The 22,796-nt window shown below is 48.0% G+C and overlaps 1 protein-coding gene across 1 annotated transcript in view; it reads left to right on the forward strand.

Moving 5' to 3' along the window:
* The window catches only part of LOC141273325 (uncharacterized), a 78,097-nt gene that overhangs the window by 51,160 nt on the left and 4,141 nt on the right, over window positions 1-22,796 (forward strand). Inside the window, exons 2-6 of the mRNA XM_073685029.1 lie at window positions 12,106-12,254; window positions 17,709-17,888; window positions 17,970-18,093; window positions 18,175-18,239; window positions 18,454-18,556. Of these exons, the coding sequence (XP_073541130.1) occupies window positions 12,159-12,254; window positions 17,709-17,888; window positions 17,970-18,093; window positions 18,175-18,239; window positions 18,454-18,556 (568 nt within the window). The 5' untranslated portion in view covers window positions 12,106-12,158. The remainder of the gene's footprint in view (window positions 1-12,105; window positions 12,255-17,708; window positions 17,889-17,969; window positions 18,094-18,174; window positions 18,240-18,453; window positions 18,557-22,796) is intronic.

Raw genomic sequence — 22,796 nt, forward strand, 5'->3', positions numbered from 1 at the left:
AAGAGAAGTCCAAGGTGACATTTAGTAGTTTGCAGGTAGCTCTCCAGAAGTGAGATGTAAACTGTACGCCTCTATCAGAGACTAAATGGAGAGGTAACTCATGTAGGCAGAAGATATGTTGGATAAACTTCTCGGCAATCTTAGAGAAGCGATGCACAACTACCCAAACAACGGTACATCCGGCCGATTCTAGGAGATGGGTAATGAAGTCCATTGCAATGTGCTGCCAGGGAGCTGATGGTACAGTGAGAGGAAGTAACCGACCAGTCAGAAGCTGTTTCGGAGTCTTATTCTGGGTACAGAAGGGATATGCCAAGACGAAATCCGCAATATCCTTGGGAAGGCCACTAATAATGCCGTAAAATTAGAAGAGCCCTTTTTCTTCTGTCCAGCATGACCAGCCAATTTAAAAGAGTGACCTCACTGAAGGACCAGCTTCCTGTCTGGTTCAGCCACAAAGGTCTTTCTTGATGGAACTCGGGACAAATCCATCGGAGCTACAGTTATCATTTTGAAGGACTCAATGATGTGTTTAGACTCTTCCTCCTGGTTAGAAGACAGAAAGGACTTGGAAAGTGCATCCGCCTTGACGTTCTTGTCCGCCGTCCGGAAATGAAGAATAAAATCAAAACGGGCGAAGAACAGAGGCCACCTGGCTTGACATGGATTTAGCCGCTGTGTAGACTGCAGATAGGCTAAGTTCTTGTGGTCAGTGTAAATAATTACTGGATGCATTGCTCCTTCAATCAAAAAGCGCCACTCCTACAGAGCCAGTTTAATCACTAACAGTTCTCGATCGCCATCGAGTAGTCGCGTTCTGGAACCGAGAAGACTTTGGAGAAGGTCACCATATGGCCTCCAAAAAGAATTGCTTATTATTGTTAGGTTGGTGCAGAACTAGAGCGGAGGGGAAGATCTGTTTTAAGGAGACAAAGGTGCTTTCAGTCTCCGGAGTCCACACTCTAGCGTTAGCTCCCTTGCGGATCAGGGCAGAGATTGGGGCGGTCCGAAAGAAGAAATGCGGAATGAACTGGCGGTAGTAATTAGCGAATCTGAGACATCGCTTGATTGCTTTCAGACTGTCAGGACGAGGCCAATTCAGGACGGCAGACACCTTCTCGTGATCCATCCTCAGTCCTGTCTCAGAGATGATGTACCCTAGGAATGGAAGAGAGATTTGCTTGAAGATGAACTTTTCAAACTTGGAGTACAAACTGTTCCTCCTCAGTCTCTGCAGAATCTGGTGGACACATCCCTCCAGTGTGTTGTCAGATCGGGAGAGAATACCAATATAAGATTACGTTCACCAGTTTTGTAAGACTGCTGGGGCATTACAGAGCCCAAACAGCATTACACGATACTCATAATGACTATCCCAGGTGTTAAAGGCAGTCTTCCACTCGACTCCCTGGCGTATTCGGATCATGTTATACGTCCCCCGCAGGTCAAGTTTAGTGAAGACTCTGGAACCTTTGAGATGATCAAACAGCACAGATAGGGAGGGCAGAGGATATTTATTCTTTATCGTTATCTGGTTGAGACCCCTATAGTTAATGCAGGGACATAGTGAGCCGTCCTTCTTCTTTACCAAGAAGAATCTTGCTCCAGACGGGGAGGATGACTTTCGGATAAATCCCCTGGCTAGGTTCTCTTTAATATATTCAGACATAGCTTGGATCTCAACCTGGGACAGAGGGTAGATATGGCCTCGTGGAGGAGAAGAGCCAGGAAGGATGTCTATTGGGCAATCATATGGCCTGTGTGGTCTCCACCTCCTTTTTATCAAAGACATCCAAGTAAGTCCAATAAGTGGGAGGCAAGCCAGGTAAATTTGATGGAGTAGCAAGAGGTCATGCAGGATGAATGGGGACAAAACATCTCTTGAGACAGGCTTGGCACCAACGGAGTACTTCTCCGGATCTCCAATCCCAGACAGGCTTGTGTTTTCATAGTCATGGCAGGCCCAGGAGCAGAGGATGGGTCAGACTTGAAATTACATAAAGAGAGATCTTCTCCAAGTGCAACATTCCTACCTGAAATTCCACAGGCTCAGAAACGAAAAGGATGGTCTCAGATAGAGGTTTCCCATCCACGGACAATACCACCAAAGGATTCTGTAGACATTGAATGGGGATCCGATACCGCTCCACAACAGCCTGTTGAATGAAATTTCCTACGGAACCAGAGTCCAGATAAATCAATTCAACAAAAGGGATCTTGCCACCAGAAATGGATACTGACAGAGTCACTGGAGGAGAGGATTAGTCCTCACCCAGGGTAGCCTCTCCAACAGACCCTAGACTTTGGAGTTTCCCAGTATTTCAGGACAGGAGCGGATTGAATGTTCGGGACTGCCGGAATAGAAACGCCTCCCCTCGGCATGATGGACCTCCTGACCATGCTTGACCAGCTTCACCCGGCCGATTTGCATGGATTCAAAGGAGGGTGTCGAAGCTGAGGTATGCGGCATGATTGGCCTTTGAAAGGTAACAACCAAGCACATTGATCTTTCTCTCGTGGGTCACCTCCTTGGAGCGCTCCTGAAACCTGATGTCGATCCAGGTAGCCAAGAACACCAGGTCATCCAACAAGGTGGGAATATCACAACCAGACAGCTCGTCCTTAATTCTCCCAGAAAGGCCCTCCCAGAAGGTGGCCACCAGCGCCTCGTTGTTCCAGGCGAGTTCGGCGGACAGGGTACGCAATCAGACGGCATACTGGCCCATTTTGAGGTTTCCCTGGCGCAATCTGAGGAGGGAGGATGCTGCTGAGGAAACGTGGCCAGGCTCATCAAAGACCTTGCTGAAGGCTTCTAAGAAAGTCTGGAGGTTGGAGACAAGAGGATCCCCTCTCTCCCATAGGGGATTGAGCCACGCCAGAGCTTTGCCAGTAAGATGGGACAAGATGAATGCCACTTTGGCACAATCTGAAGCGAACGGATGTGCCAAGAGTTCAAAGTGCAGCGTGCTTTGATTGAGGAACCCACGGCATAGAGTAGGATCACTGTCATAATGTGTTAGAGCCGACGGATAGGGTCCGGAACCAGGAACATAACTGGTAGTCTGGTGCGTCACGGCTTAGGTTGCTGCAGCTTGGACAGGAGCGGATGCGGCCGCAGATAGTAAGGGGCCCAGGATGGGAGACATATATACCACAAATGGGACATATATACCAGGATTGGGAACATATATACCAGGAGGTGGATATATATACTAGGACGGGAGACATATATAACAGGATGAGCCCAGGATGGGAGACATGTATACCAGGCTGGGGGACATATGTACCAAGAAGGGGGACATATATACCAGGATTGGGGACATACTGTATATACCAGGATGGGAGATATTTATACCGGGATGCGGGACATATATACCAGAATGGCTGACATTAGTACTGGATGGGGTACATTATATAATGAAAGGGGTAGCAAATAAGTATGTCTGTATAGTATTTAGAATGCTACAAGGGCCCATATATCTGACCAACATGCAGGGGGAATCCAAGTTAAAATTTTGCACTGGGGCCCATCGGACTCTAGTTATGCCACTGCATATAAGTTATGATGCTTGTCATGGAGAAAAGTAAAAGGCTTACAGAGATGAGAAAAGAGCTTGCACTCTCCTCTGTGTGGCTGACACTCTCCTTTGGAATTTGGTAACCATAGGTACTCCAATGGCTGAACAGATGTGAGGGCTTCAGGAATGTGGATTAGATTTATGATCGAGATAAGAGATTTAGAAGCATAAAGATTTGGGATTTTCTTTGTCTGCTCACCAGAAAAGTAAGAAAGGAGGCTTGCATGAACTGCATCAATCCAATAGATAGGAAAATCATATTTTCGGAAACGTGATGAAGTGGCGAATGCAAAGCACAGTTTTAAGTCACTGCACGAAGACCAGAATCATGTCACTTGAATACGGACCTGATAGACAAAGGCTACACCTGGCATATGTGGTCTCTATGTAAAGATAAAATAATGATACAAAATATAATGTCGATATCTTTCCGAAGCAAAGATATAGTCAATTTAGGGAATCTCATAATTTTCTGAAACTGAAAAGTTCAACTCTGCAGGAGCTAATAAAAGGCAAATGCCAACTTTTCGGCTTGTCAATACTTAGAGGCACAGTTCACTGTAGGTGCTGTCTGCTTTTTTCTGGAGAAGCCTCCCTCCATAAATCTGAAGCCATTGCTGTGGCATCAGGTCTAGTAAGTTTTCTTGCTTTATCCTTTCATTTTATGTAACTGTATATTATTTATTGTTTCATCCCCTTTGTAAAATATTTTGTATATTTTTATAAACACTGCCTATCATTCTGGATTAAATATAAAATTGAATAGTTCTGTTACTTGTGTTCTGTAAATTGCACCCCAAAGCCATAGGCCACCAGAACCAGGCGTCCAGCCAGCCTGTATAAAACCCGACTTGTGGTGGCAGCTAATAATCTTTCTTGGGTTATCGTGAAGTTAGCAGTGATCGTACTGGGGTATATACATATATTCCATGTGTTGGAATCCGGAGGTGTATATATCATAGGTGCACTGTTAGTTTTCCAATAACTAGCCTGTTAATGCAAACAGCCTGCAGCCTCCTACATTAATCATTGGCCAATCGTGAAATTGTCCAGACAATAGGGGGCAACAGAGAGCTGTTCATTCAAGAGATCATGGCGGGCGGTCCTGCATGACCTTCCCGGGCTGTGATAATCTTGACAATGCTCAGATGCATGCTGTTACAAAAATACATCCCGCTCAACAGTGTAATGTAGCGGCTTGCGGCATTACTATAATGGTCCAGGATGTGTTTTGGCCGACCATGTACCTCTATGTACGTTGCTATAAGTGACTTTGCTGAAGGCCGTAACTGGAGCCAAGTGGGCCTGTCTGCCACTAGAAAGGCTCCTGGACATTATATGTGTATGTCGGCGAGCCACTGAGTTGGACTCGGTGATAAGCAGTAGTGAAGTATAATAAACTGCTGGATTGTGAAATACTGGAAAACGTGGCTGATGTGCTTTAATTGACCCGGTGCAGCGAGTGTCCCCCAGCATGATGACTAGCGCTGCCTTACATGTGGTTGGAGAATGCGGGCAACTGCAGCCCGGTTGCTAGGGGCAAAGGCGCAGGACGACGAGTGTGGATACAAGCATCTTGCTGTGGCTCGGCGGGGTCACGAAAATTAAAGCATCTGGCTGTAACTCGGCTGGGTTACGAAAATTGTCCTCGCACTCAAACCTGGTTTGCTGTAACTCGGCGTGGTTACGAAAATTGTCCTCGCACTCAAACCTGGTTTGCTGTAGCTCGGCGGGGCCACGAAAATTTTCCGGGGAGAGCGGTGTGAAGTGTCTAGTGTGAATGGTGTACCGCGATGGCTGTGAACAGAGCAGCAAAAGAAAATGAAGCTATTGAGCGAGTAAAGTGCCAGTTAAAACCGCAGCAGGTATTTGAGAAATGTCTACAGGACATGGTGCAGGAACGGCAGATGCTGTGGGCACCGTATAGAATGGCAGCAGTGAACCATTTTGTGAACTCTCCGGGGGCGACAGGATTGTTCCAGAGTGCCCGGGGAGGTGGTAAGAGATGTTGTGAACTGGGTCCTAAGACTATTGTTGATTTTTTTTGTAAAATTCCCCCTACAGGTGTGGGTGTCCAAAAGGAGGTGGAGTCTCAAAAGGGGGCGGATTTTCACAAGAGCATGGAGTATAGAAAACCAAAATTTGTTACTGGTTGTGGGTTGGTACCGCCTAAAAATGACAATTTGACCTTTGATAACGGGGTAGCTCCAGTAGAAGGGGTTGACGTCAAAGTGGGAGGTGACCTGTTAGTCCACAAAACCATGGGGAGTGACACAGACCCCGTAGCTGACGGTGACACTATGAAAGTAGAAGGAGAGTTCAGTCAGGAGGAGCTAGACGAGGCGAAAAAGTCCCCCTCTCGTCGTCGACGGCGCAAGGGCCACAAAAAGGTTGCTCCTGTAGTCTTTACTGCAAGTGAAAATAAAGAAAATGTAGTACTGTGTGCCTTTGTTTCAAGTGTGGATCCTCCTTTAGAGGCAGAAGAGGAGGTGACGTTGCCAGTAGCAACCTCCGGTACGGTACTGAGACAGAAGGATCAGGATCTGACAGCCCTGAAAGAGGAGGCGGCCAGTCATGACCAAGAGCTGGAGCCTATCAGGCAGCAGTGTCAGAGTGACGTGCAGCAACTATGGGAAAACCTGGATAACGTGTCCTCAGACCAGTGGAGCCTGGAGTCTGAACGGCAGAAAATATACCAGGTTGTGAGGAACTTACAGCGAGACCTGGAGGGAAGCAACGAGGAAATTAATCGAAGGAAGGAAATGTTCCAGGAAATTAAGGAGGACCGCCGCAAAACCAAAGAGGAGGTTTTGCAGTTGAAGCTTGAGAAGGAGGCGCTGCAGGATGAAGTTTCTGGGCGTGAACAAAACCTAGAACGACTGCACGAACAGTTCAACCGGGAGCTGTGTGAATCCAAGAAGGAATATGGTGAACGCAGTGGGGAACTGCAACAAAATAAGAGAGACTATGAGGATCTCCTCAGGGTTAAAGAAAAACTAGAGGATGATAAGGCGGATGCAGAGCACATGCGCCAAGTGGTTGAGACCACTCTGCAGGACACCCATGATGAAAATGGTGATCTCCGCTGAAAGACCCCAGGTCTGGAAGCTCAGGTGAAGGAGCTGCAGACGTTCTGTGATAATCTCCAGAGGACAGAGACGTGCCTTAAGGAAAGAGTCAGCAAGATGGAAGCTGTGCGGAAAAAGATGGAGGAGTCTATCGGAGAAGCCACAGACCAGGGCCAGGAGTTGGCCACTGGAGAAGGGAGGTATGAAGCAAATGCCTCTTTGAATAATGCGAGCCTGGGTGATTTGGTGGATGTAAAAGCCGAGATCAAGGAGTTCAAGGAGTTGCTACAAGCCCATTTGAAGCAAGAGAAGCTTGAGAGACTGGCTGTTGAGAGCCGAGTGGGCGCATGGGAGACAGAGAGGTCTGAGAGAACTCTACTGTTAAAGGAGCAGTTGAAGCAGGAAGAGCTTCAGAGATGGGCTGCTGAGAGGCGAGTAGCAGAGCTAGAGGAAGAAGTTTTCGAGCTCAAAGGTCACCTGGCAAAGTATCACTCAGTGAACGAGGCCTCCTTGGAGAAGGAAAAGGGAAAAAAAAGTTGTACTTACTCCTTTATACCATGAGAAGGTGGACCTGAGGAGAGCTAAGAGTGTGTTAACAGAAGATAAATATGAATTGGAAGTGGTCAAGACGAAAATTCTTGAATTTGTAGCTGTGAGTCAGCTCAGGGGAAGCATACAGGGTGAAGAAGCTTAAAGTCAGTTGCCCCTGAAACCTGAGCTAGATGATCGTTTGGAGACCACTGGTGAGACAGAAACCTTTCGGTACAAGTGCCTCATAGATGTACCCGAGGATTTGAGAGAAGAATGCACCAGTGAGTCCGTGTATGAAGAGTTTAAGAAGGCCGTGGGAGCCTGTAAGGTGTACTCGACCTCAGAAGCTAAACAGCTGCTAGTCCTGTCCACAACCGAAGTCACAGTGAAGAGGGTGGCGATCCTAAGTGTCATGCACTGGCGATGTATACGGACGAAGCGGTTTCTCCGGTTGAAGACAGAACAAGCAGTTAGACAACTGGAGCTTATGAGAAAAGCTCACAGTCTGCGGGAAGAGGTCATCCGAGTGCCTCATGTTCTCGTGAGAAAGCTCATTGGGAGAAATGGCCGAGCCATGCAGATGATGGTAAAGAAGTCTGGTGTGGTGAAAGTAAGCAGTACACGTGATCGTCAGGACTGGATACCAGATGAAGACGGCATGGTGTCATTCTCCGCTGTAGGAACGGAAGAAAGTCTTGCATATGTACGCATGCTGATGGAGTACCAACTGACCTACCTGCGAGAGGTAGAACAGTTGAATCTCGCTAGACTGCGAGTGGAAAGACAGCATCTTCGGAGCAGCAGAAGATGGCAGCCGTCTAGAAATTGTGAGACCAGACAGAGAAAGGGCCCCCTAAATAACAGAACAGCTACAGCTGAAGTTAGGGACCTTTCAAGATGTCCTGAGAGTAGTGGGCGTGGGTTTAGATGTAGTGAGACCTCCAGTAACTCAGGTTTGAGAGGCCCATACAAACGACCCAATAGAGTATGGGACAGTACGGAGTCTAACCGGACCTTAGATACCAGGGCGTGTGAGTCACACTGCTGTATGGACCGCTGGGAGCGGGGGAGGTCTGACAAGGTTATGACTGACCGCTGGGAGCGGGGGAGGTCTGACAAGGTTACGACTGACCTCTGGGAGCGGGGGAGGTCTGACAAGGTTAGGACCCGGAAAGGTGACTTGATGAAGTCAGTGACAATGACAGATGGTAGGTCCCTAAGGAATGGGTTAATGTCGATGACTAATGTTCCAGGGGCTGAGCAGCGCAATTGTCAAGTACATGGTCTCTGTGTGAACTGTGGTTTATAAGGTGATTGTGTATATTATGTGTTCAACCCCACAAGTTTGAACAGAGGGGGGGGATATGTAATGCAGCGGCTTGTGGCATTACTGTAATGGTCCAGGGTGTGTTTTGGCTGACCATGTACCTCCACCAGGTGACTGGTCACATGACTGTGACATCGCACAGGTCCTGTGCACACAGAAGGTCTGATCACATGACTGTGACATCAGCACAGGTCCTGTCTGTGCACTAGAGGATATATAAACCGTGGTAGATTTGAGACAGGTGTGTAAGGCGTAAGGCCTGTTCCCTTGTGGGACACCATTAGCCTGGAGAGGCTTAGTGAGGCCTAGTGAAGCCTGGTGAAGCCTGAAAGGCAGAGGCTGGATCCTTAGGTATAAGCGATACCAGTAGCCTTGGAGGGCCAGAGGCTTGGAAGGCAAGAGTCCTGGAAGGCAGAGGCTGGATGTTAGGTGAGAAAACATACCAGTAGCCTTTAAGGTACCAGGGCTGGAGACCCCCATCTGGGAATCCGTAAAGCCACAGTGGTGGCAGAACAAATCTGACTGAAGCAGCTAAAACCCGGCAAAGGTAAAACACTGCATTATATGGACGTTGCTATAAGTGACTTTGATGAAAGCCGTAACTGGAGCCAAGTGGGCCTGTCTGCCACTTGAAAGGCTCCTGGACATTATATGTGTATGTCGACGAGCCACTAAGTTGGACTCGGTGATAAGCAGTAGTGAAGTATAATAAACTGCTGGATTGTGAAATACTGGAAAACGTGGCTGGTGTGCTTTAATTGACCCGGTGCAGCGAGTGTCTCCCAGCATGATGTCTAGCGCTGCCTTACAACAGTCACATCTCGTCTCTTGCATGCTTGCTTCCAATACTCAGTCCCTCCTTATTACCTCAACCCCGGCACCTGTCGCACTCTCGGAACTTTTCTAGAAGCATTGATCTGGGCAGCTCACACCAAACTATTATATGTAGCTCAACTTTCCAACTGGTTGGGTCAGTGCTGTCACTGAGTATTTTGTTTTATCCCTATAGCACTTGGCTATCTCCCGCAGTCCCATAGACAATGAATAGAGCAGTGGTGTCCATGCAAGACCATTGCTCTATTCAAATGGGGCACTCCAGATCAATGTTCTAAGATCAATGGTGGTCCCCATGCATAGTTTGTAACTTTTTTGGTACATTTTTCTCTCCTACAGATGGCTCCCAATGCTTCATTTTTTTCTCCCACAGACTGTTCCCAATGCTTCCTTTTTTCTCCAACAGACTGCTTCCCATCCTTCCTTTTTTGTCCTACAGATAACTCCCAATGTTTCCTCTTTTCACCCAGGGACTGCCCCCCATGCCTCCTTTTTTTCTCCTACAGCCTGCTCCCCATGATTCCTCTTTTCTCCCAGAGTTGCTCTTCATGTTTCCTCTTTTCTCCCACAGATTGCTTCCCATGCTTCATCTTTTCTCCAATAGACTGTTCCCCGAGCTTTTTTTTTCTACCACAGACTGTTCTCAAAGTTCAGCTTTTTTCCTACAGACTGTTCCCAATGCTTCTTTTTTCTCATGCAGACCGCTCCCCTTAAATCTTCTCTTCTCCCACAGTTGGTCTCCATGCTTCCTCTTTTCTCCTACAGACTGCTCCAAATATTTCCTCTTTTCTTCCACGGACTGCTGCCCATGCTTTTTTTCCCCCCACAAACTGGTCCCCTTGCTTCCACTTTTCTCCAATAGTCAGCTTCCCATGCTTTCACTTTTCCACCACAGACTGCTCCCCTTGCATCCTCTTTCTTCCTGCAGACTGCTCCCCATGCTTCCTCTTTTGTTCTGCAGACTGCTCCCAATGCTTTCTCTTTTCTTCCACAGACAGTTCCCCATACATCCTCTTTTTTCCCACTGATTGGTCCCCATGCTTCCTTTTTTTCCCTATTGACTGCTCTCCATGCTTCCTCTTTTTTTCCCACAGTCTACTCTCCATACTTCCTCTTAACTTCTAAAGACTGCTTCTCTTGCTTGCTCTTTTCTCCCACAGATTGCTCCCCTTGTTTCCTCTTTTCTCCTACAGACTGTTCTCCATACTTTCTCTTTTCTCCTACAGACTGTTCTCCATACTTCCTCTTTTCTCCCACAGACTGCTCCCAATGCTTTTTCTTTTCTCCCATTGACTGCTTCACAGGCTTTCTCTTTTCTCCCACACATTTCTCCCCTTGTTTATTTTTTTCACCCACAGATTGCTCCCCATGCTTCCTCCTTTCTCCCATAGACTGCTCCACTGGCTTTCTTTTTTCTACCACAGACTTCTATTGCTTCCTTTTTCTCTCCCACATATTGCTACCTTTGCTTCCTCTTTCCTCCTACAGACTGCTCTCCATACTTCCTCTTTTCCCCACAGACTGTTCCCCATGCATCCTCTTTATTCCCACTGATTGGTCCCCATTCTTCCTTTTTTTCACTATTGACTGCTCTCCATGTTTCCTATTTTCTCTCACAGTCCACTCTCCATGCTTCCTTTTATCTCCAACAGACTGCTCCCCTTTCTTGCTCTTTTCTCCCACAGACTGCTCCCCTTTCTTGCTCTTTTCTCCCACAGACTGCTCCCCTTTCTTGCTCTTTTCTCCCACAGACTGCTCCCCTTGTTTCCCTTTTCTCCCACAGACTGCTCCCAATGCTTTCTCTTTTCTCCCATTGACTACTCCACTGGCTTTCTCTTTTCTCCCACAGATTTCTCCCATTGCTTACTTTTTCACCCAGAGATTGCTCGCCAATCTTCCTCTTTTCTCCCACAGACTGCTCCGCTGGCTTTCTTTTTTCTACCACAGACTTCTCCTATTGCTTCCTTTTTTCTCCCATATATTGCTACACTTGCTTCCTCTTTTCTCCTACAGACTGCTCCCCATGCTCTCTCTTTTCCCCCACAGACTACTCCCAATGCTTCCTCGTTTCTCCCACAGACTGCTCCCCTTGCTTCCTTTTTTGTCCCACAGACTGTTCCCAATGCTTTCTCTTTCCTTCCATAGGCTGGTCTCCATGGCCCACTCCTTTCTCACATAGACTGTTTTATATGGCAGCTTCCTCCCTTACAGACTGTTCCACATGAAGCTCTCTTGCATAACCCACTTCCCAGGGAGTGGAAGACTACACAGAGATGTTAGAAGGTCAGTTTCTCTGGTATGAACCATCAGTCACGCCAAAAGTCAATGGCAGGGGAGAGGGAGCAGCTGGGTCAGGAGTTGAAGAGCGGAACGATAAATGCAGGGACAAGAGACTTTCTGTTTCTACGTAGAGCAGCAAAAATAGAAGAATTAGTTGGGTAGAAAGGGAAACTGAGCAATTGTAAGTACACAGTGCAGTATAATATGATGAGTGCAATATATTAAGAGGATAAAAACTTTGATGGGAGCAGGAGGATGTGGAGGAGAAGGAGAGCTTCTTTAAGAAAAGAAGTGCTAGAATTCTCTACCATTATAGTTATACTCAGTACGATTGGGCTGCCTTTGTGTTCAATCTATCATCAACTCCATTAAAAGGAAGATACCACACTGACATTTTATTTTTCCCCTTATTATCTCCAGTGATTGTAATTTTTCCATAATATTTCGTGTGTGTGTTTTTATATTAGCTCATCTTTTTTCGATTCAGGTTCTTGCAATGTACAATCCTCTCTGTTGCTTCTTTCTATATGAAATAATATAATGGTTCACCCACCAAGGATGGATAGTGAGAGGAAGAAGATGGCGGAGAGGATATTAAATCTCACCCTAGAGATAATCTTACAGCTTACTGGAGAGGTGAGAGGTTCTGATATCACCAAATGACATCATTATCTATGGGAATAACAGATGATATGACCGGATAGGTGAAAGGTTCTGATGTCATCACATGACATCATTATCTATGGGTGCGTCGGGAGGAAACAGGAAGCATTTTTTTAAATGTCCATGTCGGTTTATTGCTTCATAAACCGCTCAAAACAAAAGGAAATCAAACAGCCTTTAGTTCAGGTAAAACAAAGTAAGCAGTCCTTTAGGCAAAGTCTCTAGTTAGCCAGTCTTGTGGACACACAGGCTGGATAGCATTCAGTTCACTGGCTCAGTCTGGAGACAGCAGCACACAGGAGACGTTCTCCTTCCAAACACAGACCATGTGACAAACAACAACCTCCATTTTATAGGTTAAGCACACCCAGAGATGAGGTATGTGGGTAGCTAGATCCGCCCATCTCTCCAACTACTCGTAACCCAGTCCCAGATGCACCAAACAGTCCTCTTAGTGCTTACGTGCACTAGAGCAACATTCCGGATAACATCACAGAGGACAGCCATCTCGTTAGCCACCTTACATACCCCCCCTCTGCCTAAAGCCTTGAAGCTTGAAACCTTCTACTGCTAGACAGGGGATTCTCGAGAGGGCATCGGCATTACCATGTAGCTTCCCTGCTTTATGTTCTACATGGAAGTTGAAATCCTGTAAGGCTTAAACCAGCAGGTGACCCTAGTATTTTTCCCTTTTTTTCCATCATCCATCTGAGTGGGGCATGGTCAGATACCAATCTAAACTTTCGTCCTAACAAATAGTACCGTAACGTGTCCACCGTCCATTTTATGGCCAAGCACTCCTTTTATGACAGAATAATTTTTCTCGCATGAGGACAGTTTCCTACTCAGGTAGAGAACAGGGTGCTCCTTCCCGTGTATCTCCTGGGAAAGGACTGCTCCTAACCCGACATCTGAGGCATGTGTTTGGAGTATAAACTCCTTTTTGAAGTTGGGGGCAACCAGAACTGGTTGCCCACACAGAGACACTTTCATTTCTTGAAAAGCCGTCTCCGCCTCTGCAGTCCACTTGGCTATGGCTGATTTTGTCCCTTTAAGGAGGTCAGTCAGGGGTGCGGCCATCATGGCGAAGTTTGGGATGAACCTCCTGTAGTATCCCACGATTCCCAGAAAAGCTCTAACTTGCTTCTTCGACAGCGGTCTCGGCCATGTTTGGATTGCTTCCACTTTAGCGATTTGGGGTTTGATCTCGCCTCCACCCACTACATATCCCAGGTATTTAGATTCTTCTGTCCTCAAGGCACATTTTTTTGGATTTATTGAAAACCCGCCTTCCTTAGAGCATCAAACACTGCCTGGACCTTTTCCAGATTTATTTCCCAGTCTGGGCTGAAGATTACAATATTGCCCAGGTATGCCGCGGCGTATTTTTTATGGGGCATAAGGATTCGATTCATGGCTCTCTGGAAGGTGGCAGGGGCCCCCTGCAGTCCAAATGGCATCTGGACAAATTGGAAGCATCAGTCCAGTGTAGAAAACGCAGTCTTCTCCTTGGCTCCTTGTGACATGAGGATCTGTCTATATCCCTTTGTTAAATCCAAGGTAATTATGTACTTTGCTGGTCCAAGTCTCTCGATCAACTCATCGACCCGCGGCATCGGATATGCAATGAATTTGGAGACCTCATTCAACTTCCTATAGTCATTGCAGAATCTCCATTCGCCATCAAGTTTTGGAACCAGAACAATAGGGCTCAACCATCCGCTCTTGGATTCCTCAATGACCCCAAGTTTCAACATACGCTCACTTCTTTGGAGATCAATTCTCGTTGAGCCTCAGGAATTCAATAGGGCTTCAAGTTCACCTGCACATGTCACTCCGTCAGAACCCCGTGTTCTATGACCTTTGTGCACCCAGGCAATTCCGAGAACAGGTCCCTGTTCTTCTGCAGCAGTTCCCGACACTGTTGTTTTTTGGGCCTTCGACAGCGTCTCCACTATTGCGACTCCTCCAACCTCGCCTTCTGGCTTGCCCAGCAAGCAGAGAGTTTCAACAGTCTCTCTGTCTTGCTACGGCTTGATGAGATTGACATGGTAGATTTGGTATGGTTTACGTCTTCCTGGTTGATGAATCTTATAGTTCACTTCACCAAGCTTCTCCACCACCTCATACGGCCCTTGCCACTTGGCCAAGAATTTACTCTCCATGGTAGGAATTAGCATGAGGACTCGGTCACCAGGATTGAACTGCCGCACTCTGGGTGACCGTTTGTAGTCTCTGGCCTGAGCCTCTTGTGCCTGGAGGAGATATTCTTTTAGGATGGGCATCACCTTTGCAATCCTCTCCTGCATCAGGGCGATGTGCTCGATGACGCTACTGTTGGGCGTGACTTCAGCTTTCCAGGTTTCCTTTGCTACATCCAGGAGACCCCGTGGATGTCGGCCATACAGGATTTCAAATGGCGAGAAACCAGTAGAGGCCTGTGGAACCTCTCGGATAGAGAACAACAAATATGGCCGGAGGTAGTCCCAGACTCTACCGTCCTTTCCTCAGCATACTCTTCAGAGTCTTGTTGAACCTCTCCATGAGGCCATCTGTCTGAGGATGGTATACTGATGTTCTCAGTTGGGAGATTTGCAGAACCTTACACAATTCCCTCATCACCTTACTCATAAAGCGTGTCCCCTGGTCGGTCAGGATCTCCCTTGGTAAACCTGTCCGGGAGAAAACATGGACCAATTTGCGAGCTATACTCTTGGCAGAGGAGTTTCTCAGAGGGATCGCTTCAGGATAGGGGGTGGCATAGTCCAAGATGACCAATATATATTGATGCCCATGAGCAGGTCTAACCAGGGGACCGACCAAGTCCATAGCAGTTCTCTCGAATGGCACTTCAATAATGGGCAATGGCATGAGGGGACTTCGAAAGTGAGAGGTGGGGGTGGTTAACTGGCACGTAGGGCAGGACCTGCAATACTTTAAGATGTCCTGGTGACATCCAGGCCAATAGAACCTCTGCACGATCTGTTCCTGCTTTTTTTCCACTCCCAAATGACCACCCAAGACATGTGAATGGGCCATGTCCAACACCCTCCAGCCCCGGCACCAATAACTGTTCTACAAGCTCTTCCCTCACTTTTGTAACCCGGTACAAGAACTCCCCACTCAACATAAAATAGGGAAATCTTGTGTCAGCCCCCGGCTCCTGTGCAACACCATTTATGACAGTAACATTGTTAAAGGCTTCCCTCAAAGTTAGGTCCCAATGTTGGGTGGACACAAAATTCTCGCTGGTCACCCCTAATTCAGGAATGTCAGTCTCCGGGGACACTACCTTCTCATCCCCTACAAGAACGCAGAAGTGAAACCTGTCTGACTCTGGGTGTGGTGATACCTCTTCAGGGTTAACTGGTTTCATATCTGAGACACAGAACCCTGAACCCTTCTCCCACAGATCCCAAAACAAACAAAAGTCCCGGCCTATAATAATGGGGTGCAACAAGTCCTGGACGACACCGACCTTGTGGGACTCGGTACCGTGTGCTGTTTCAATGATCACTCTGGCTACGGGGTAGTCTTTAGCATCACCATGAATCACCATGTATGCCAACCTTCTTCCCTGGGATCAGTTGGAGAGGAAGTGTGGCCCGGAGTCTAGCAGTCCAGTTACCTGCCAGCCATTTAACTTCACAGGACAAGCTTGTGGCCCCTTGCTGGGTGGACAGTTCACACTGCAGGCCGGATATGCATAGTATGAACAGCGGCGTCCCAGGCTGCAGTCCATTTGCTCGGGGGTCAGGGGACAACAGGCGGGCGGCTATATAGCCTGGGCAGTGGCACTTCCAGCAAATGATATCACCCGTAGAGACCTTGGGCATTACCTCCCTCGCCTCTTTGGACCTTGGATGCCCCACCCCCTTTTGGGCCTCCGCCCCCTTTTGGGATCCCCAGTATAGAGTGGGCTGCCTTCCCAAGGAAACCTCAAACCCCTGTTATCTCTCTACCAGTCCGATCAGTTCATCAGCGTTCCGGGGATCACCCTGGGCAACCCAAGTCTGTATTGGCCTTGCAGGGAATGAACAAACCGGTCCATCACTACTCACTCTACCATCTGCGCGGGCATAGAGGACTCTGGCTGCAGCCATTTTTGGACCAGGTGCAAAAGGTCAAACATTTGGAAGCGAGGGGGTTTGTCACGGTAATACGCCCAGCAGTGGACCCGCTGCGACCTGACAGTCATTGTCACCCCCAAGTGCGCCAGAATTTTGGCTTTGAGTTTGCCATACTCCTTGGCGTCCTGCAAAGCTAAGTCATAGTAAGCTTTATGGGGCTCCCCCGTCAAGTATGGGGCCAGCACCACTGCTCTGGCGGAAGTTTCTCCCTCTCGGCTACCCTTTCAAACACAGTCAGGAAGGCCTCAATGTCATCCCCAGGGGTCATTTTCTGCAGGGCTCTCCTTACCGCCTTCTGGATGGAAAAATCGTCCACTGACCTTGTCGGAGCTGTCGCCGTGCCACGAATCGCCTCAGCAAATAACTCGATCTGCTGCTGTTGTTGACGATGCTGATCCTGTTGCTGCTGCTTCTGGACCTGGATCTGCTGCATCAGCAGCTTAGTGGACTCTTGTTGCGCCAATTGTTGCTGCTGTAATAATTTCTGGTGCTGCTGGTGTTGTGCCTGCTGCACCTGCACTAAATGTTTCAGCAGGTCCTCCATTTTGTCTGGCGTCACTTGTTGGCTTGTGGCAGACTTCACCCAGGACATGCAGTACGTCTTGTAGCAGTCACACGTAACTGCTGGGAGCGCTGCAAGCATTCTCCACAAATTGTGAGATTTCTATTCACTTGGGTGCATCGGGAGGCAAACAGGAAGCATTTTCGTTTAAATGTTCATGTTGGATTATTGCTTCATAAACCGCTCAAAACAAAAGGAAAACAAACAGCCTTTAGTTCAGGCAAAACAAAGTAAGCAGTCCTTTAGGCAAAGTCTCTAGTTAGCCAGTCCTGTGGGCACACAGGCTGGATAGCATCCAGTTCACTGGCTCAGTCTGGAGACAGCAACACACAGGAGGCCTTCTCCCTCCAAACACAGACCATGTGCCAAACAACGGCCTCCATTTTATAGGTTAACCACACCCAGAGATGAGGTATGTGGGTAGCTAGACCCGCCCATCTCTCCAACTACCCGTAAACCAGTCCCAGATGCACCAAACAGTCCTCTTAGTGCTTACGTGAACTAGAGCAACATTCCAGATTACATCACAGAGGACAGCCATCTCTGTGATACATACCTCCCATCAACTATGTGTCCGTTAGCCACCAGATTATGGGAATAACAGATGACATGACAGGAGAGGTGAGAGGTTCTGATGTCATCACATGACATCATTATCTATGGGAATAACAGGTGATATGAGGTGATGGTCTCTGGAAATGTCTGTAGTGATATTATTAATGTCTGCACACTCAGGATTACACAGTAGTGAAGAAGACCTCTAGTGATCGCTGTCAGGACCCTGTGTCTGAAGGACGGGGAGGAACCCTGAGCCCAATCCCGGGGCCTCCACCTCACCCCTGGATACATGAGGACGTCAATGACCAGAAGATCCTAGAACTCACCAACAAGATGATTGAGCTGCTGACTGGAGAGGTGACACTGCTGGGAATGCTGGGACATTATACAGGACAGCACTGGAGGATTCTGGGTGATGACGGTATCATTGTGTGTCAGGTTCCTATAAGGTGTCAGGATGTCACGGTCTATTTCTCCATGGAGGAGTGGGAGTATCTAGAAGGACACAAGGATCGGTACAAGGAGGTGATGATGGAGGAGCACCGGCCCCGCACATCACCAGGTAATAGACAGGACTAAATCCACACGGCCTATAATTCTCTGTATGTAATAATGATGTCAGTCCTGTCTGTGTCTCCTGCAGGTCTCTCCAGTAAGAGGACAACCCCAGAGAGATGTCCCGCTCCTCCTCCTGCACAGGACCATCAGGTAGATAGAGATCTCCCTTATGATGTGTAGACGGCTGTGACCTCCTTGTGTTCAGTCTTGTCTTCTCCTCCAGTATTAGATGTTTTATACTTGTGTAATGAGAGCGGTGGAGACGGCAGGATCACAGCTGACCACAGACATGTCCGGATCTTCTCACCATTATTCCCGGGGACTTCTCCAATCATCGGGGACTTTTACAATATTTGTTTTGCAGCTTTTGGATCCGGATAAAGATCTGAACAATATTAATGCTCCAGAGAGAAATGTGAGGGGCGATCAGCGGTGTAAAGAGGAGACTCCTACAGATAACCGCCCAGGTGAATGGTGACCGCGGAATAAGAAGAGAAGTTACAGATTCCTCTCAATCACCGACTGTGTTTACTGTTTGTGTTCTGTTCATTTTTAGTTATATATTCTTCATTCAGACAAGACACAAATTAAATATGGTTGCAAAGTACAGCCAGAATATGTATATGAAAGAAACAAGAACTCTATCTTCTATCTGCTATTGTTTTATTGCATAGAATCATAGAAGATCCCCAGGGTCATCTGGTCCACCTCCCTGCTCAATGCAGGAGTCACTAAACCATCTCAGAGAGATCCAGTCTCTGTTTGAAGACTTCCTTTGAAGGAGAAGTCACCACCTCTCATGGCCGCCTGTTCCACTCATTGATCACCCTCACTGTCAAAAAGTTTTTTTCTAATATCTAGTCTGTATCTTTTCCCTTTCAGTTTCATTCCATTGATTCTCGTGTTTCCATGTGAAAATGAGAATAAGGGTGATCCCTCTACACTGTGACATCCCTTCAGATATTTGTAGACAGCTATTAAGTCTCCTCTTCCAGATCCTTTAACTGTTCCTTGTAGGTCATAGTTTGCAGTCTACTCACCATCCTGGTAACTCTTCTCTGAACTTGCTCCAGTTTTTCAATGTCTTTTTTAAAATGTGGTGCCCAGTACTGGACACAGTATTCCAGATGAGGCCTGACCAAGTAGGAGTAGAAGGGTATAATTATTTTACGTGATCTAGACTCTATACTTCTCTTAATTAGTGACGAGCGAACGTGCTTGCCACTACTCGGTAGTCACCCGAGCATCACGGTGCTCGACAAGCTCGGCGAGTATTTCCGGGGTTGCTCGGCGGGAGCTCGGGTCCCCTCCCCACATGTTTGGTCGCTCTTTAGAGCGCCAATCAACATGCAGGGATAGTCTGCCACACACTGTAATGCCGCAGCCATGTTGGTTGTGGCATTACAGTGATTGGCTGGCCGCACAGTGTCATCAGGTCTATATCAGACCGGGCGCCGCCATGCTCATCACAGTCACTCCGGAATCAGACAGTGTAGACAGAGGTGCTGCTGAGCTAGGGAGAGATTTGCTTGTTTCTAGTTAGTGTAGGTATACCAGACTATATTAGAGACACATATCAATCTCAACTAACAGTCCTTCTGAGGACTAATCCAGCTGCAGAGATATCAATTCTAGGCAGGCAGGGTATATTGCAGACTACAGTGCACATAGCAAGAGGGTCCATTCCAGTTCTGTCTGGTGGTGCTTTTACAGATATTTCTAGAAATGGGCCCAGGTCTCAGGGGCCAGGAATAATTTTTTTTTGGATCTTAATCCTCATTATTTGCTTAAAAAGCAATCCAGAGAACACCGTTTTTCTGCACCATTTGCTTGTTGGCACTGCAGAATACAGCCAGGTCCTTGCCATATTACAGCGCTAAAAATCCAGCTAATTAAAACTGTGATTTGTCCGTCACATGGATCACATATAATTGCGCTGAAAATATTGCCATTTCTGGCCTCCATTGAAATTTTGTTTCAGTGTGTCAGTGAACTTATTGATAAGAGGTCAGCGCTGTTAAAAATAGTTACCTACAGGCCAGCTATTTAAAATTGTGGTTTGTCCGTCACACGGATCACATATAAGTTCGCTCCAAATTCAGCCATTTGTAGTGAGCGTGGAAGATACTGTCCTCCATTTAAAATGGGCAAGGCACGTGGCAAGGGATGGGGAACTGGACATGATGGTGATGGTGCATGCAGAGGCCGAGGCTGTGGGCAAGCTGAAATTGTGCCACAACAAACACCCACATGTTCTCGCTTGACCTTCCTGTCCCAATTAATAGGGGACCGCAGCACACCACTATTGAACCCAGAGCAGTGTGAAAAGGTTATTGGTTGTTGGTTGGATAGCAGATAATGCTTCCAGTCACTTAGCCACCACCCTGTCTTCCACACGGTCAAGTCTCAGTAGCCGTGAGTCTGGACCACATATTCCTCACCCTGATCCTCCTTCCTCCCACCATGCCGAGTGCCCAGAGACAACTGATCCCACACTTGGACACTCCGAAGAGCTGTTCACTTTTCCATTTATAGATTCGGGCCTCTCGCCTGGTCCACTTGAAGCGGGGCAAGAGGAGATTGCATGTAGCGATGCCCAAGTATTTGAGCAGCCACGGTCATACAAAGGCGATGGTGGGAAAGTGTCACAAGAGGTGGACGATGATGAGAAACAATTGCCAGAAAGTCAGGAGGAGGACCAGGGTGTGGAAGTGGAAGACGAGGTGGTGGATGATATAGTAACTTACCCAACCTGGCAGGAGGACATGCAGAGTGAGGACAGCAGCACACAGGGGGAGGGAGGCTGAGCACCCCAACAGGCAGGAAGAAGCAGTGTGGTGGCTGCAGACAGAAGGCGGGCAACCGTTCCCCGTAACTCCAACACGACGGAAGTTGGCAGTACAACTGTTAGGTCTTCCCGAGTCTGATTGTTTTTTAAAGACTCTGTCAATAACCCCAAAAAGGCCATTTACACCACCTGCCAAGCCAGCATCATCAGGGGTAGCAAAACTACCATCCTGACCACCACCAGTATGATCAGGCATATGGCAGCAAAGCACCCAACTTTGTGGGCCGAACCCCAGGGTCCAGTAACAGTGTCTGCAGGTGGCATCATTGCTTCTTCCACTGTTGTGCATGCAAGTCAATCCCCTGTCTATAGTGCATGCGAAGATGCCTCCTGCCCTGCACCTATCATTGCACACTCTCAACTAGCACCATCAGCAAACACGTCCTTGTTCCAGTGCAGCGTTCAGTTGTCCCTACCCCAGTCCTTGGAACGCAAGTGCAAATACGCAGCCAGCGCCCCACAGACACTCGAAATGTTGCCTTTTAGGCTCGTGGAGACGGAAGCTTTCCGCAACCTGATGGCGGCGGCCATCCCTTGGTACTCGGTCCCCAGCCGCCTCTATTTCTCCCGGTGTTCCGTCCCTGCATTACACAAGCATGTGTCCCACAACATTAGCCGTGCCCTCAACAATGCAGTTACAGGGAAAGTCCACCTTCCACGGACACGTGGACAAGTGCTTCTGGGCAGGGACGGTACATCTATCTGACGGCACACTGGGTAACATAGTGGAAACCGGGACCCAGTCGGACCTTGGGACAGAACACATCCTCCTGACGCCTAGGATTGCAGGCCATAGGTCAATCAGGGTTACCCCACAGTCTACAGCTCCTGCACCTCATCCTCCTCAGCCTCCTCCTCCTCTTCAGATTCCATCTCCGAAATGACCACATCAGTCACAAGCTGGAAGCACTGCCGCACTGCCTCGGCCAAGTGGCAACAGGCTGTGCTGAAGCTGATATGCTTAGGTGACAAACCGCATAATGCTGAAGAGCTGTGAACAGCTCTGAAAGAGCAGGCAGATCTGTGGCTCACACCGCTGAACCTACAGCCAGGCATGGTCGTGTATGACAATGGCCGGAACCTGGTGGCGGCACTGAGGCAAGGCGAGCTCACATATGTACCATGCCTGGCCCATGTGCTTAACCTCGTGGTTCAGCGGTTTCTCAAAAGCTACTTGGAGCTTCCGGATCTGCTTGTCAAATTACGCCGCCTGTGTACCCATTTTAGAAAGTCAGCTACAGCTTCCGTCGCCCTTGCCATGCTTCAGCAGCTTTTGCACCTTTCGGATCACCAACTGATGTGTGATGTCCCCATGCATTGGAACTCTGCAGATGTTGGGAAGGATTTGTGAGCAGAAGAGGGCAGTTGTTGAGTACCAGCATCAACAAGGCTGTCGGTATTCAGACTCCACACATAAGATCTCAGGAGTGGACATGGATGTCAGACATCTGTACCATCCTCCAAAACTTTGAGGACTCCACCAAGATGGTGAGTGGCGATGACGCCATAATTAGCATCACCATTGTGCTTCTCCGTCTTCTGAAACGCTCTCTGCTCACAATCAAAGAGGATGCATTGCAGGCGGAGCACGATGAGATGGAGCAAGGAACCATACAGGATGATTACACACAACCAAGCCTCATCTCATCCCAACGTGGATTGGGTGACAATGAGGAAGAGGAGGAAGAACAGGAGCTAGTTTCATGCACTATAGACGGTACTACCTGCACGACTGTCATACCATCTGTTCAGCATGGATGGCCTGAGGACAGGGAGGAGGAGGAGGGGGAGAAGTAGACCATGGTCAGTCGTCCTCTTGGTGAGGACACGGAAGTCTTCCCTGTTAGCAGTCTGGCACG

This window comes from Phyllobates terribilis, unplaced genomic scaffold, assembly GCF_046119375.1.
Source record: "Phyllobates terribilis strain yellow unplaced genomic scaffold, ASM4611937v1 Scaffold_1__5_contigs__length_1240528914, whole genome shotgun sequence".
In the NCBI taxonomy this organism is placed as follows: Eukaryota; Metazoa; Chordata; class Amphibia; order Anura; family Dendrobatidae; genus Phyllobates; species Phyllobates terribilis.